At 40.3% G+C, this 17,234-nt stretch overlaps 1 protein-coding gene across 1 annotated transcript in view; it reads right to left on the bottom strand.

Annotated features, from left to right (window-relative positions):
• LOC110488935 (relaxin family peptide receptor 1) overlaps window positions 1–17,032 on the bottom strand; it is a 94,489-nt gene extending 77,457 nt beyond the window's left edge. Inside the window, exons 1-2 of the mRNA XM_021561419.3 lie at window positions 16,711–17,032; window positions 5,029–5,175 (exon numbers count right to left, since the gene is read on the bottom strand). Coding sequence (XP_021417094.1) covers window positions 5,029–5,175; window positions 16,711–16,771 — 208 coding nt within the window. The 5' untranslated portion in view covers window positions 16,772–17,032. The remainder of the gene's footprint in view (window positions 1–5,028; window positions 5,176–16,710) is intronic.
• Window positions 17,033–17,234: the final 202 nt, after the last annotated feature.

Raw genomic sequence — 17,234 nt, 5'->3', positions numbered from 1 at the left:
ACACAAATGCTTGTCTAGCTTTGGCTGTAAAGTATATTTTGAAAATCTGAGATTACAGGGTGATTAACAGAAGGCTAAGGTGTGTCTCAATATATTTCACTTGTGATTTTCATGAATAGGAATATTTTCTAGGAATATTTACGTCCGTTGCGTTATGCTAATTAGTGTCAGTCGATGATTACGCTCCCTCATGAAGGATGAGGAGTCACTAACTGACTTGCCTACCAGTTTCCTACAGATAATTTATCCAGAGAAAGGGCGTGGTTTTAAAAGTCAACAGAACTGACCTTCTCTATACTGACGATATTCATTTTATTTGTTCAATGATTTATTCTGCCTATTGCTTGAACATATAATACTTTTTTTTAAAGAACTGACCGTCTCACAGTCCTACAAAACATTTATCCTGGTGGGGCATTCCCCTCGGACCCCTCCCCTTACGACCACTGCAAAAAATGTATCTTGGGGAATCACTGACTTCAGTATATTACTTACCATATACTGACATAGAGCCAGGATACAAGCCATTCTAAACAATGGCCAAATTTATAATTAAGCTATTCATATTTCCCTACCTAGTAACATTGGCTGACACGTTTCTACTTTGCTTCCGATTTATTGTGACACTTAATTATGTCTTGCAGGCACAACTACTGGCTTCTTGCCATCCTCTCGCTCTTACATCTGGTGTACATGCATTTGGAGGGCAGTAAAATCCATGTGTGTATCATGCTCACAGTTTTCTCCTCTGCATGTAACACAATCCGTTTGTCCTCTTGGACAGACAGAGGAGACTTTGGACTTGATGCTATGCTTATCACATGGATCACCAACTTTTTAACTAATATCTCTCAGCAGGTGCAAGTTGGCAACACACTCTCTGAGGTGCGCACTACTTCAGTTGGAACCCCACAGGGAAGTGTTCTTTCACCAGTACTATACATACTGTATACTACTGCCGGAGCCGGTTCCCAGGGCGCCACCTGATCAAATATGCTGACGATACTGCTTTGGTCATTCTTCCCGAAGGGGATGAGACGGAGCATGGACCAGCCCTAAAGGATTTTACTGTCTGATTTGAGTCATCCCATCTAATATTAAATACATCAAAAACTAAGGACAAGGTGATTGACTTTCGAAGGAACATTACTATGCACACACCATCACTGATAAAAGGTGAGCCCATTGAAATAGTGGAGGAATACAATGTTGTGTCTTTGGCATCATTAAACTGAAGACTTATTTGTCAAATAACTCTGTAATTATTATTACGCGATCAAACTGATTATTCATGTAACTGTAATTAACTAGGAAGTCGGGGCACCAAGGAAAATATTCAGAATAGAAAGTTATAATTTTCCTGACATATTCTTTATTTTACCTCACGTTAGTCTCATTCCAAACGTCGTAAATTGTTGGTTATCTGCACGAAACCAGTCTTCACTATGAGTCATCCATACATCAATTGTCTTAAATCCTTTCTTTACTAACTAAGTAATTCATAGAAATGCATAAACAAACAGTAGATAGTTACAAGGAAATGATAGCGGATGTGCTTTAGTGGGCTAAACCGGCATCGCGGCTTGGTGTACAAAAAGAGAAGTGGGGGTCAACTGAGATGAGACACTACAAAGTTGATAATTATAACAATTGAAATGCTAATCTTTTGCACATAAACGCTCACTCATTCGGGAACAATTGCAATCAATATACTGTATATATTTACACTCAGTGTGTCGTCGGGATCTCTGTTGAAAAGTTTGTTTCTGTTGGAGAGCCTTCTCTCTCTCTCTCTCTCTCTCTCTCTCTCTCTGTCTCATGGTTAGAATGGATAGTTCAGAGTGACATTCATTCATGTCGTTACAGAATACATGTTTCGGCGGTTGTCGGTCTTCGCGTTCAATGATACAGAATTCCTAGCTGCAGACTAGTAATTAATATCAAAGACTTGTTCTTATTCTGTCGGTATCGGTAGTCTAAGAGTTTAACCACGTGGGATGGTTTAAAGATTCAGCAATCGTCTCAAACCTTGGCCCTCTCGTTATTGAGGTAAGGTAGTCTGCAACCTTTGTCCTCTCGTAATTGAGAGAAACATGGTCTGGTGATAAAAAAAACCCGGGTGGGGGTTTTATTCAAAAGAGTAGAAAAGGGCCTGTCCCAGGATGCCCGACCATAACTGTGCTCATGGGCGGTCCTCTGATTTAGTTAACTCCAATTCCCTTTGGAGTTTTCCTTCATTAAACAGTCCAAAATCACATTTCACAATTTCACAAACAGTATCATCCTCACTCATTAATCTTATACAACAATTAGTTGTAAGCCTCATATCTGAGGCTATTATATAAACAGCGTTATGGTAATGTGGCCATATTGTCTCCCATGAGTTTCACAAAATTGTACCAAACGGACCAGTTCGTAGCTGGATTCTTCAGTGATATTTTATACCTTCTCCAGAACATAAATGTTGTTCGGTTCTCCAGTTCTGTGAGGTGGAAGAAATTCCTTTGTACTCTCTATGAAACTTTACTCTCTCTCTATACTGTGGCCATGAGGAGATAATCTCCTCCAGGAATTTACGACCTCTCTCTGACCACAGCAGCCTGGGTGTAGGAGACGGGGGGGGGGGGTAGGGGGATGGTGCATAGAAAAGGGTTGGTGCAGAGGGAGGGGTGCTCGCTGTACCCAAAGAGGGCAACGTCATGACAACAAATACCATGGGCTAGTCATTGACAACAAGCTGCCCTGGGATCAGTGTACTGACGCTATTTTTAAGAAAGGCCAACAGAGAATGTATTTCCTATGGAAACTGCACTTTTTTAATGCTGATCTAACCATCATGGTTTTATTTTATAAATCTTTCATTGAGAGCATTCTGTCCTACTGCTTGACCTGCTGGTTTGAGAATTTCAAGGTTGCACAGAAAAATAGGTTGGGCAAGTTGATCAGGACTTGCAGAAAAATCATGGGGCAGCAACAGCAAGAACTGTCATCTATCTCTCTACCTGGGCAGAGCCCTCCATAAGTCGAATAAAATAGCGGTAGACTCTTCCCATCCACTCCACCCTGAATTCCAGCATCTTCCTTCTGGCCGCAGGTACAGACTACCTATGGTTAAAAACAATACTGCCAAGTACTTTTATTCTGAATGCAATTCTGCAACTTAACAAAATGTTGGACTAATTGCACTTAGCATTTGCACTATGAAACTGCACTTACCCTGCCTACTTGTTTGTAAATATCCTTTGCTATTTATTTTACATTTTTGTGATATGTTTTATGACTGCTGCAAGATCAACAAATTGGATGCAGTCTATCACAGTGCCATCCGTTTTGTCACCAAATCCCCATATACTACCCACGACTGCAACCCGTATGCTCTCGTTGGCTGGTCCTCGCTTCTTCCTCGTTGCCAAACCCACTGTCTCCAGGTCATCTACAAGTCTTTGCTAGGTAAAGCCCCGCATTATCTCTGTTCACTGGTCACCATAGCAGCACGCGCTCCAGCAGGTATATTTCACTGGTCACCCCCGAAAGGCGTGTGGCCACCTTTCCTTCCAGTTCTCTACTGCCAATGACTGGAACGAACTGCAAAAATCGTTGAAGCTGGAGACTCTTATCGCCCTCACTAACTTCAAGCACCAGCTGTCATGGCAGCTCACAGATCATTGCACCTGTACATAGCCCATCTGTAAATAGCCCATCCAACTACCTCATCCCCATACTGTATTCATTTATTTTGCCACTTTGCACCCCAGAATCTCTACTTGGACATTCATCTTCTGCACATCTATCACTCCAGTGTTTAATTGCTGTATCGTAATTACCTCGCCACTATGGCCTATTTTACTGCCTTACCTCCCTTATTGTCACAGTCATCATAAAGAGGAGACCAAGGCGCAGCTTGGTAAGTGAACATAACTCTTTAATAAAAGAGAGAACACTGAACAGAACTGAACAGAACTAAAACAACAAACCGTGAAGCAATATGGCTAGTGCAGAACAGGCAACTAAACATAGAATATAACCCACAAAACCAACATGGAAAATGGCAACCTAAATAGGAGAGAACGACAAACAGCAGCCTCTGATTGGGAACCAATTCAGGCCACCATAGACCTATATATATCTAGACAAACCAAAATCCCATAGATGTACAAAAAACCATAGACAAGAAAAAACACACATACCACCCTCGTCACACTCTGACCTAACCAAAATAATAAAGAAAACAAAGATAACTAAGGTCAGGGTGTGACACTTATCTTACCTCATTTGCACACATTGTATATATACTTTTTTTCCTACTGTATTATTGACTGTATGTTTGTTTATTCCATGTGCAACTCTGTGTTGTTGTATGTGTTGAACTGCTTTGCTTCATCTTGGCCAGGTTGCAGTTCTCATCTAGCCTACCCGGTTAAATAAAGGTGAAATATTTTTTTCTTTTTTTAATGGAATAATCCTGAACTTTCCTTGATGGAAAAATTTACATCTGATGCACCGCCACACTTCATGATCAAATATCCAAATATCAAAGTCTGGAGAGCAAGGATCAAAGTGAGCACAGTCAGAATACAATTACTTATAATAAATTAGTCAATAAATCAGGGGTGTCAAACTCAATTCGTGGAGGGCCGTGTGTCTGCTGGTCCAAGAGGGGTGTGTGTCTGCTGGTCCAGGAGGGGTGTGTGTCTGCTGTTCCAGGAGGGCCATGTGTCTGCTGGTCCAGGAGGGCCATGTGTCTGCTGGTCCAGGAGGGTCATGTGTCTGCTGGTCCAGGAGGTCCATGTGTCTACTGGTCCTGGAGGGCCGTGTGTCTGCTGGTCCTGGAGGGCCGTGTGTCTGCTGGTTTTTGTAATTTAATTTCTATCGGAGTCTCGTTAAGACCTAGACAACCAGGTTATGGGAGTTCCCAACTAATCAGTGACCTTAATTGATCAATCAACCACAAAGGAGTTGTAAAATCCCCAGACACTCGGCCCTCCAGGACGGGAGTTTGACACATAAATTAATAAACTGACGACTCACCACAGTTCTCCTCGTCCGCTTCATTTCCACAGTCATCGATACCATTGCAGTGCATGAGCTGGGGCAGGCACATGCTCAGGTTGCCACAAGGGAAATATCCTAGGGGGCAGTTTGTCTTCTCCTCCGAGACGTTGAACGAAGTTCCTGCTGAAAATTCAAGAACCATGTTTAAATTTCAAAGTCGGTGTTTCTCATTGATTGGGGAATGGGGAAACATATTATAAGCGGGGAATGGGAACAGATATTATAAGTGGGGAATGGGAACGCATATTATAAGTGGGGAATGGGAACACATATTATAAGCGGGGAATGGGAACACATATTATAAGTGGGGAATGGGAACACATATTATAAGTGGGGAATGGGAACACATATTATAAGTGGGGAATTGGAACACATATTATAAGTGGAGAATGGGAACACATTAAAAGTGGGGAATGGGAACACTTTAAAAGTGGGGAATGGGAACACATTAAAAGTGGGGAATGGGAACACATTACAAGTGGGGAATGGGAACACATATTATAAGTGGGGAATGGGAACACATTAAAAGTGGGGAATGGGAACACATATTATAAGTGGGGAATGGGAACACATATTACAAGTGGGGAATGGGAACACATATTAAAAGTGGGGAATGGGAACACATATTACAAGTGGGGAATGGGAACACATATTACAAGTGGGGAATGGGAACACATATTATAAGTGGGGAATGGGAACACATATTACAAGTGGGGAATGGGAACACATATTATAAGTGGGGAATGGGAACACATATTATAAGTGGAGAATGGGAACACATATTACAAGTGGGGAATGGGAACACATATTAAAAGTGGGGAATGGGAACACATATTATAAGTGGGGAATGGGAACACATATTACAAGTGGGGAATGGGAACACATATTATAAGTGGGGAATGGGAACACATATTACAAGTGGGGAATGGGAACACATATTATAAGTGGGGAATGGGAACACATATTATAAGTAGAGAATGGGAACACATATTACAAGTGGGGAATGGGAACACATATTAAAAGTGGGGAATGGGAACACATATTATAAGTGGGGAATTGGAACACATAATATAAGTGGAGAATGGGAACACATATTATAAGTGGGGAATTGGAACACATAATATAAGTGGAGAATGGGAACACATATTATAAGTGTGGAATGGGAACACATATTACAAGTGGGTAATGGGAACACATATTAAAAGTGGGGAATGGGAACACATATTATAAGTGGGGAATTGGAACACATAATATAAGTGGAGAATCGGAACACATATTATAAGTGGGGAATTGGAACACATATTATAAGTGGAGAATGGGAACACATATTATAAGTGGGGAATTGGAACACATATTATAAGTGGAGAATGGGAACACATATTATAAGTGGGGAATGGGAACACATATTAAAAGTGGGGAATGGGAACACATATTATAAGTGGGGAATGGGAACACATATTATAAGTAGAGAATGGGAACACATATTACAAGTGGGGAATGGGAACACATATTAAAAGTGGGGAATGGGAACACATATTATAAGTGGGGAATTGGAACACATAATATAAGTGGAGAATGGGAACACATATTATAAGTGGGGAATTGGAACACATAATATAAGTGGAGAATGGGAACACATATTATAAGTGTGGAATGGGAACACATATTACAAGTGGGGAATGGGAACACATATTAAAAGTGGGGAATGGGAACACATATTATAAGTGGGGAATTGGAACACATAATATAAGTGGAGAATCGGAACACATATTATAAGTGGGGAATTGGAACACATATTATAAGTGGAGAATGGGAACACATATTATAAGTGGGGAATTGGAACACATATTATAAGTGGAGAATGGGAACACATATTATAAGTGGGGAATGGGAACACATATTAAAAGTGGGGAATGGGAACACATATTATAAGTGGGGAATTGGAACACATAATATAAGTGGAGAATGGGAACACATATTATAAGTGGGGAATGGGAACACATATTAAAAGTGGGGAATTGGAACACATATCATAAGTGTGGAATGGGAACACATTATAACACCACGGAAAATTAAAGGGCGGTTGCTAATTTTAAAGTTGGTGTATTTCCTGAGTGGAAACATAATATTATAAGAGCCCTCTAAAAATGATGAAAGTAAACATCTTTCAGTATCGTCCACCCAAGGGGAGCTAGCTCATCAGTCAGTAGGCTCTGGATGGGTTTGTCGAAAACACTTGAGCATTTTCCTATCAATGTTTCATTTAGCAGTCAATTCTGAAAATGTATGAAATACGAAATATTAACAGGGCTCCCATGGTGTTCAGTTCATAGAGATGATTTATTCTTAGTTCAGAGTGTTCATGTGCTCTCTGGAGTATAGGCTAGTTGCATAATGCAACAGGGGAACATATCCACCATCCTTTATCTGCTTCCATGATAATCAAACTAAACGGGTGCACTTTTACATGCAAAGACCCCCCACTGCCTTTTTGCTCCTGATATATACCCACACATCATACTGTATCTAGTGAGTTACATGTTTTTGAAATATACCCACACATCATACAGTGCACCAGGAAAGTATTCAGACCTTTTCCACATTTTGTTACGTTACAGCCATATTCTAAAATAGATTAAATCATCCGTTCCCCCCTCAATCTACGCACAATACCCCATAATGACGAACCAAACTGTTTTTATTTTATTTTTGCAAATGTATAATTTTTGTTGTTGTTGAAATATCACATTTACAAAAGTATTCAGGCCCTTTACTCAGTACTTCGTTGAAGCACCTTTGGCAGCAATTACAGCCTTGGTTCTTCTTCAGTATGACGTTACAGTGCATTGCGAAAGTATTCGGCCCCCTTGAACTTTGCAACCTTTTGCCACATTTCAGGCTTCAAACATAAAGATATAAAACTGTATTTTTTTGTGAAGAATCAACAACAAGTGGGACACAATCATGAAGTGGAACGACATTTATTGGATATTTCAAACTTTTTTAACAAATCAAAATCTGAAAAATTGGGCGTGCAAAATTATTCAGCCCCCTTAAGTTAATACTTTGTAGCGCCACCTTTTGCTGCGATTACAGCTGTAAGTCGCTTGGGGTATGTCTCTATCAGTTTTGCACATCGAGAGACTGACATTTTTTTCCCATTCCACCTTGCAAAACAGCTCGAGCTCAGTGAGGTTGGATGGAGAGCAGTTGTGAACAGCAGTTTTCAGTTCTTTCCACAGATTCTCGATTGGATTCAGGTCTGGACTTTGACTTGGCCATTCTAACACCTGGATATGTTTATTTTTGAACCATTCCATTGTAGATTTTGCTTTATGTTTTGGATCATTGTCTTGTTGGAAGACAAATCTCCGTCCCAGTCTCAGGTCTTTTGCAGACTCCATCAGGTTTTCTTCCAGAATGGTCCTGTATTTGGCTCCATCCATCTTCCCATCAATTTGAACCATCTTCCCTGTCCCTGCTGAAGAAAAGCAGGCCCAAACCATGATGCTGCCACCACCATGTTTGACAGTGGGGATGGTGTGTTCAGGGTGATGAGCTGTGTTGCTTTTACGCCAAACATAACGTCTTGCATTGTTGCCAAAAAGTTCAATTTTCGTTTCATCTGACCAGAGCACCTTCTTCCACATGTTTGGTGTGTCTCCCAGGTGGCTTGTGGCACACTTTAAACAACACTTTTTATGGATATCTTTAAGAAATGGCTTTCTTCTTGCCACTCTTCCATAAAGGCCAGATTTGTGCAATATACGATTGATTGTTGTCCTATGGACAGAGTCTCCCACCTCAGCTGTAGATCTCTGCAGTTCATCCAGAGTGATCATGGGCCTCTTGGCTGCATCTCTGATCAGTCTTCTTCTTGTATGAGCTGAAAGTTTAGAGGGACGGCCAGGTCTTGGTAGATTTGCTGTGGTCTGATACTCCTTCCATTTCAATATTATCGCTTGCACAGTGCTCCTTGGGATGTTTAAAGCTTGGGAAATCTTTTTGTATCCAAATCCGGCTTTAAACTTCTTCACAACAGTATCTCGGACCTGCCTGGTGTGTTCCTTGTTCTTCATGATGCTCTCTGCACTTTTAACGGACCTCTGAGACTATCACAGTGCAGGTGCATTGATACGGAGACTTGATTATACACAGGTGGATTGTATTTATCATCATTAGTAATTTAGGTCAACATTGAATCATTCAGAGATCCTCACTGAACTTCTGGAGAGAGTTTGCTGCACTGAAAGTAAAGGGGCTGAATAATTTTGCACGCCCAATTTTTCAGTTTTTGATTTGTTAAAAAAGTTTGAAATATCCAATAAATGTCGTTCCACTTCATGATTGTGTCCCACTTGTTGTTGATTCTTCACAAAAAAATACAGTTTTATATCTTTATGTTTGAAGCCTGAAATGTGGCAAAAGGTCGCAAAGTTCAAGGGGGCCGAATACTTTCGCAATGCACTGTACAAGCTTGGCACACCAGAATTTGCGGAATTTCTCCCATTCTTCACTGCAGATCCTCTCAAGCTCTGTCAGGTTGGATGGGGAGCATCACTCCACAGCTAATTTCAGGTCTCTCCAGAGATGTTCGATTGAGTTCAAGTCCGGGCCTTGGCTGGCCCACTCAAGGACATTTAGAGAATTGTCCCAAAGCCACTCCTGCGTTGTCTTGGCTGTGTGCTTAGGGTTGTTGCCCTGTTGGAAGGTGAACTGTCGCCCCATTCTGAGATCCTGATCGCTCTGGAGCAGGTTTTCATCAATGATCTCTCTGCACTTTAATCTGTTCATCTTTCTCTCGATCCCGACTAGTCTCACAGTCCCTACCGATGAAAAACATCCCCCCACCACCATGTTTCACCATGGGGATGGTGCTAGGTTTCATACAGATGTGACACTTTGCATTCAGGCCAAAGAGTTCAATCTTGAGTTCAATCTTGGTTTCATCGGGCCAGAGAATCTTGTGGCAAACTCCAAGTGGACTGTCATGTGCCTTTTACTGAGGCGTGGCTTCCGTCTGGCCACTCTACCATAAAGGTCTAATTGGTGGAGTGGTGCAGAGATGGTTGTCCTTCTGCAAGGTTCTCCTTTCTCTACAGAGGAACTCTGGAGCTCTGTTAGAGTGGCCATGTGTGTCTTTCCAAATCATGTCCAATCAACTGAATTTACCACAGGTGGACTCCAATCATGTTGTAGAAACATCTCACGGACAATCAATGGTAACATGATGCACCTGTGCTCAACTTCGAGTCTCATAGCAAAGGGTCTGAATATTAATGTAAATAAGGTATTTCTATTTTTCATTTGCAAACATAAAAAAAACTGTTTTCCGCTTTGTCATTATTGGGTATTGTGTGTAGATCGATAAAAAAAGTAATACATTTTAGAATAAGGCTGTAACGTAACAAAGTGTGAAACAAAAGAAGGGGTCTGAATACTTTCCAAATGCAGTGTATGTTTCTGAAATATACCCACACATCATCGTGTATGTAGTCCGTTATTTGTTTCTGAATAGCACAGCTCTGACTGCTTACTGAAGCATTTGTCAATACAGACTTGAACCTCAATTTCCACTCTTTTCCATGTTGATCCATATTCCACCAATGGACCAGGAGAAGTGTTGCTCCTTATGTCAAAGCCATCTTAAATTCAAGTTGGCGGGATCATCCTAGATTCTATTGCTCCTACTGCTGTACAACCAACCAACCCCTAACTGCTTTACAAAAGAGGCACTTACAACAACATAATGGGCATTTTACCTGGTTTTCCCCCGTTTGTCACACAGAGAGCGTAACCAATGAATATTCCCAGCGGGAATTGGTTGTAATTAAGTGAGGCATGCTTGACACATGGTCATCATGGTTTACTGACCAGATAACAACCAAAAATATGGTGCCATTCCCAGTTGTCTTGATGTTATCATGCTGGAATCGTGAGAATGAAGACTACATGAACCCTAACACCTGATAGTGACATCTCAGTGCTTAGTGGGGTGACTAGGAGTCTTTGTCGATGTGCCTTTGAGCAAGGCACTTAACCCTGAATGCGTCTATTAAATGACTGAAATGTAAATGTATTGTAAAGATGGACATGGTAAGTCATGTGCAAACCTCAGGGCTTTGGCTAACCTCAGCCATGCACTTCATCACAACAGAGACATGAGTGAGGGACCTAGTTTCACACTCGCTCTGAGAAATTCACTGCTCTCAAAATCAATCGTGGAGATATTGATGTATAAGCTCTGATGGATGGTTGGAACCATCCTTCTCCTCTAACTGTGTTGGTCATCCAGCATGATAACATCAAGACAACTGGGAATGGCACCATATTTTTGGTTGTTATCTGGTCAGTAAACCATGATGACCATGTGTCAAGCATGCCTCACTTAATTACAACCAATTCCAGCTGGGAATATTCATTGGTTACGCTCTCTGTGTGACAAACGGGGGAAAACCAGGTAAAATGCCCATTATGTTGTTGTAAGTGCCTCTTTTGTAAAGCAGTTAGGGGTTGGTTGGTTGTACAGCAGTAGGAGCAATAGAATCTAGGATGATCCCGCCAACTTGAATTTAAGATGGCTTAGAGGAGAACTGTGTTAGAGGAGAAGGATGGTTCCAACCATCCATCAGAGCTTATACACTAAGATAAAATCACAGGTAGGAAAACCAATCTACCGGCTGTAATCTTCAGCCACCAACATACTGAGGAATACTGCAGTCCTCTTGGTGTCTTGTATCATTTCAGAAGTCATTGCTCATCCATCCTAATAAGAGTATGTTTCCTTAACAATTCTTGAAACCATGTCTCTAGAGGAACATCATTCTGGATACAGCAATGCATGATGCAACAAGGAAACTCATTCAAAGAGACTTGCAAAGCTGTTTATGTCTAACATCTGTTCCCACCATGGCAGGTGATGCAGTGAATTTCAGTTGAGCAAACACATGTTATATTGACAGAATTTTTGTCACAGCTGTCTTAAATTGGAGCTATGTTTTTCTTTTGTTCAAGTAACACTTGGAATGAAAAGTTGAGTAAACTAAAAAACGCTAGGGAACCAGTTACTGTACTTAATAATAAATAGTTGAAACAACAACATTTGCAGGTGTTTTTTATTTTTATTTTTACAGTGCATAATGTTTCCATTTCAAGCAACGGAAATTGACATCAAATATGTGAAGTCATAGTCCACATTTTCCAATATTTAAAGTAGTTCAATGCTGAGATGAGTCCACGTCCCATTCCATCTGTTGCATTGCAGTTCCAGATCAACCCCAAATCAAATCTGACGTTTGAAGCAAAATAACATTTGACACACTTTGTTTTGGGAATGAAGTGGCACTTTATGTCAGTCTGCATGGGACATTTTGTTTTGGGAATGAAGTAGCACTTTACGTCAGTCTGCATGAGACACTTTGTTTTGGGAATGAAGTAGAACTTTACGTCAGTCTGCATGGGACACTTTGTTTTGGGAATGAAGTAGAACTTTATGTCAGTCTGCATGAGACACTTTGTTTTGGGAATGAAGTAGCACTTTACGTCAGTCTGCATGAGACACTTTGTTTTGGGAATGAAGTAGAACTTTACGTCAGTCTGCATGAGACACTTTGTTTTGGGAATGAAGTAGAACTTTACGTCAGTCTGCATGAGACACTTTGTTTTGGGAATGAAGTAGCACTTTACACTAGTCTGCATGAGACAATTTGTTTTGGGAATGAAGTAGCACTTTACGTCAGTCTGCATGAGACACTTTGTTTTGGGAATGATGTAGAACTTTACGTCAGTCTGCATAAGACACTTTGTTTTGGGAATGAAGTAGCACTTTACACTAGTCTGCATGAGACACTTTGTTTTGGGAATGAAGTAGCACTTTACACTAGTCTGCATGAGACACTTTGTTTTGGGAATGAAGTAGAACTTTACGTTAGTCTGCATGGGACACTTTGAAATACATCTACCTTCCATGTAGCCTGTGTGCTCAATTACTTTTTCATGCAAAATTTATCTGAGTCAATACTAAGAATATCTCTTGATCTGTGTACAAAATCCATGCACATTAAATATCACATTTGAGGAAGAAAGTGCTATTGCAGTGTCCCAAATAACCCTGTGGCAAAGTTATTTTGGTCAACTGATGTCAACTGATGTTAGACAGTCTCTCAGTCCATCTGTCAATGTGGACACTTTCCAGCACCGAGCCACAGAGCAACCTGTCACTAACATGGCTGACTTGTCAGTCAGGATACTGTAGGAGGTCTACCTTTTTTCACCCCAAATATTTGCATATAATTTTCATTCATTGGAGCTCATCTAATTTCATCAATTTGTGACAACTGTTGTGCTGTGAATTACAGGGTGGTCTAGCCTATCAGAGCCTGCCTGTCAGAATTGTTTTAAGATGGCCGTACTATGGATAATTTAGCTATTTATTTAGAATTTTAGGGCTCTTGTAGGTATAAAAAATATACACAAAATTACTTCACAAAATAATGAATTTGGCCTTTACTGCTACAGACAGTCAAAAATAAATAATAAGAAATCAGGTTTTGAAGTGTCTGTCCTATATCTAGGAGATAAAGTATATCTCATGAAATATATATTTTTTACACATATTTAACCCCCTTTTTTGTTGGCACAAAACTAATTCCATTCATTTTTTAAACCGGTTCCAGGTTACCTTCAATAACGAGGCTATATACAGGGGGTACCGGTACCGAGTCAATGTGTGGGGGTACAGGTTAGTTGAGGTAATTTGTACATGTAGGTAGGGGCAAAGTGACTATGCATAGATAATAAACAGCGAGTTGTAGCAGCATTCTTATGGCTTGGGGGTAGAAGTTGTTAAGGAGCCTTTTGGTCCTAGACATGGCGCTCCGGTACCGCTTGCTGTGTGGTAGCAGAGAAAACAGTCTATGACTTGGGAGACTGTAAGTAGCCTAGGGCAGGGATCGTGAAACCCGACGTCTTCTGAGGAATTCGATTTTAGACACGAAAGACTGTAAAATTACTAGGAATTCATCTCAAAATGATGTTAATTCAGGAAATGTATTGCCAAGTATTTCCACTCGTAAATAGAGATATACACTAGGTGTACAAAACATTAGGAACACCTTCCTAATATTGAGTTTCATTCCCTTTTGCCCTCAGAAAAGCCTAAATTCATCAGGGCATGGACTCTACAAGGTGTCAAAGAATTCCACAGGGATGCTGGCCCATGATGACTTCAGTGCTTCCCACAGTGTCAAGTTGGCTGGATGTCCTTTGGGTGGTAGACTATTCTTGATACACACGAGAAACTGTTGAGCGTAAATAACACAGCAGCGGTGCACTTCTTGACACACTAAATCTGCCTGGCACCTACTACCATACCGCATTCAAATGCACTTCACTCTTTTGTCTTGCCCATTCACCCTCTGAATGGCACACACACAATCTATGTTTCAATTGTCTCAAGGCTTAAAAATCCTTATTTAACCTGTCTCCTCCTAGATGAAGGGGAGTGGATTTAACAAGTGACATCAATACAGGATACAATGTCATGGAAAGAGCAGGTGTTCCTAATGTTTCGTACACTCAGTGTATGTGTTTGTGTACCCATGTAATCAAAGTTTGAAATTGTTATGTTTTGACAAATACAATATCTGTTTGGGCTTCTTGCGTCAATTTGCAGAGTACAAATTATTTATAATTATGTTCCGGCCCCCGACCATCCACTCAAGAAAAAATGTGCCCGTGGCTGAATATAGTTGATGACCCCTGGCCTAGGGTATGTAGTGACTGACAAGCACTTATAGCTGGATGACTAATTTCACTGATTGAAATTGATGCATGCAGGCTCAACACTTACTCAATGATCTTGATCATCACTTTTAAACAAGCTACAATTGTCATGGAAATACTGAATAAAGCAAATGTTCTCAGATGTGTCATACAATATATGCAATACTAATACAGTATTTGAATCATTGATTTTACTCATCAATATTTGTTTGAGATCTGCAAGTGGTGGGAATGTAATTTTAGAATATGACTCTCAGGGCCAAAATCTTTGCCATGCTAATTTCAGAAAAGCCCAGGGCAAGATCCTGACATGTTATATTTAGTGTATGAGCCACAATATGTATCTCTATGGTATGAGCATCATAAAGGAGATGGTTTCTATATCATTCTCTACTGGCGTTCATTCCACATCATTGAAATAAGGTGAACAGTTATGTAAAAAGGTCCCATGACCATAATGCTCTCTTGTAAACAAATGGTGGGAAAATACATTATTTATATGACTGAGAATAATATTCCTCAACCCCAGATGAGTCTCTCCAAACTGCATAAACAGCACCACAGCAATGTAATATCTCAATGTGAAACATCAGCAGCCAGCAGCCAATAAAGGTGCAATAAGCAGATTGGTTGCTGGTTGCTAAATTATATTAGTTTGCCTAATTTCAGGTTATTTGACAAATCAAGCAATGTATAGTGTAGAGCCGTCAAACTCAACTCTCGACCTCAAAGTCAGTTCCACTGCATTTTTTCATTGTTGCACTCTAAACAGGAACTGATTTAGACCTGGGACACCAGATGGGTGCAATTAATTATCAGGTAGAAGAGAAAACCAGTAGGCTCCGGACCTCATAGGGTAAGAGTTGAGGAAATAGTTGAGGAAGAAATGGAGTGTTCGGATTTACGTACAGACTAATACGAAATGCTCTGCGACCAGGTTGGGACTCAGGGGTAGACATAACAATATACATGTAAATCCAGGACACTCCAATTAGTCTGATATATTATGTTTTGTATGGTATCGTATGTATTAATTTGTGTCCATGTCCATCTTCCATTTCATTTGATATCTTACGAATTACAATTTGTATATGTTACAAATTGCAATATGTACAATATGTTATGAATTTGACATTTGTACAATATGTTTCGAATTAGCAAAACTTATGATGTTACAAATTCCAATTTGTTGTGGCTAATGTTTGCTAGGTGATTAACACTAACGTTAGCTAGGCTAAGGGTTAGGGCTTAAGTTTAGGGTTAAGGTTAGGAGTAAGGTTAAGGTTAAGGTTAAGGTTATGGTTATGGTTAGGTAGTTTCAAAGTAAAATGCTAAAGTTGTCCGTGATGAGATTTGAACACGCAACCTTTGGATTGTTAGGTGTTAATGTTGTATGCCTATCCGTCCAACCTAAAAGTAACCTTCTGTCTTATGTAACCATACAAATCATATCATACTAATACGTGTCTATGTTATGCTTAGTCTATAAGACCAGGCTACAACGGCGAAGGCAATTAGATACCATAACGAAAATATTTTCCAGGGTTTTATCATTTCGTGCCATTATAGAGCACTAAAACGTAATTTCGTCTGTCAAGTGTCCCACAGTATTTTCGATAGCAAAGCTACAGTATAGGCTGCATTTAGCTGCATCTATTGCAATATACACGTCTAAGACGTTCAGGCTAAGCAAACTTCCAGAAGACCAGTCAAAAATAAATGCAAACAATGCCAGAATTGGAGGGGAAAACAGATAATATACAGGCTTAAACCATACATTAGCATAAATAACTATTTATTTAATAACTACAATTTCAATGCACCAATTTCAGAGTTAACAAACTGATGTGCAACATATCATTAGGTTAAACATACCTGTCACTCCATACATGAGAATCCAAGCGACATAAGCTTGCATATTTAACTGTAACAGCATTAAAAACACGAGAAAACAGAAGTTTAAGTTTTCTTCCAAGCTTCCAACGCGTAAAAGCTGTAGTCTAAGAACTGCAGTTACCAAGATGGGCTAGACTGCTTAGTAGTTAAGTTTGTCAAGATGACGTTGGTAAAGATGGTTAGCGGCTGTCTGGTGCCAACAGTAGAGAAACCGATTCGAAACTGCTCCAGAGAATCTATTTCATCAACTGGCGCGCGGAAATCTCCACTGCCGCTCTAGAGCGCGTGCGAACCGTTTGTCATCAACAGAGGGAAAGGGAGACGGGGAGAGCGAGAGAGAGATGCATAAAGAAAGAGAGATAGATACATACAGAAAGAGAGAGAGAGAGCGAGGGAGAGAGAAAGACAGGAGAAATACAGAGAGATTAAGACAGAGAGAAAGAAAGATGGAGATATAGATATACATAGAAAGAGACAGAGAAAGAAAGACAGAAAGAGATGGA

Source organism: Oncorhynchus mykiss, chromosome 14, assembly GCF_057628025.1.
Source record: "Oncorhynchus mykiss isolate SJ-2025 chromosome 14, ASM5762802v1, whole genome shotgun sequence".
Classification (NCBI taxonomy): domain Eukaryota; kingdom Metazoa; phylum Chordata; class Actinopteri; order Salmoniformes; family Salmonidae; genus Oncorhynchus; species Oncorhynchus mykiss.
Note: the sequence above shows the minus strand (reverse complement) of the source record. Positions and strands in the feature narration are given on the sequence as shown.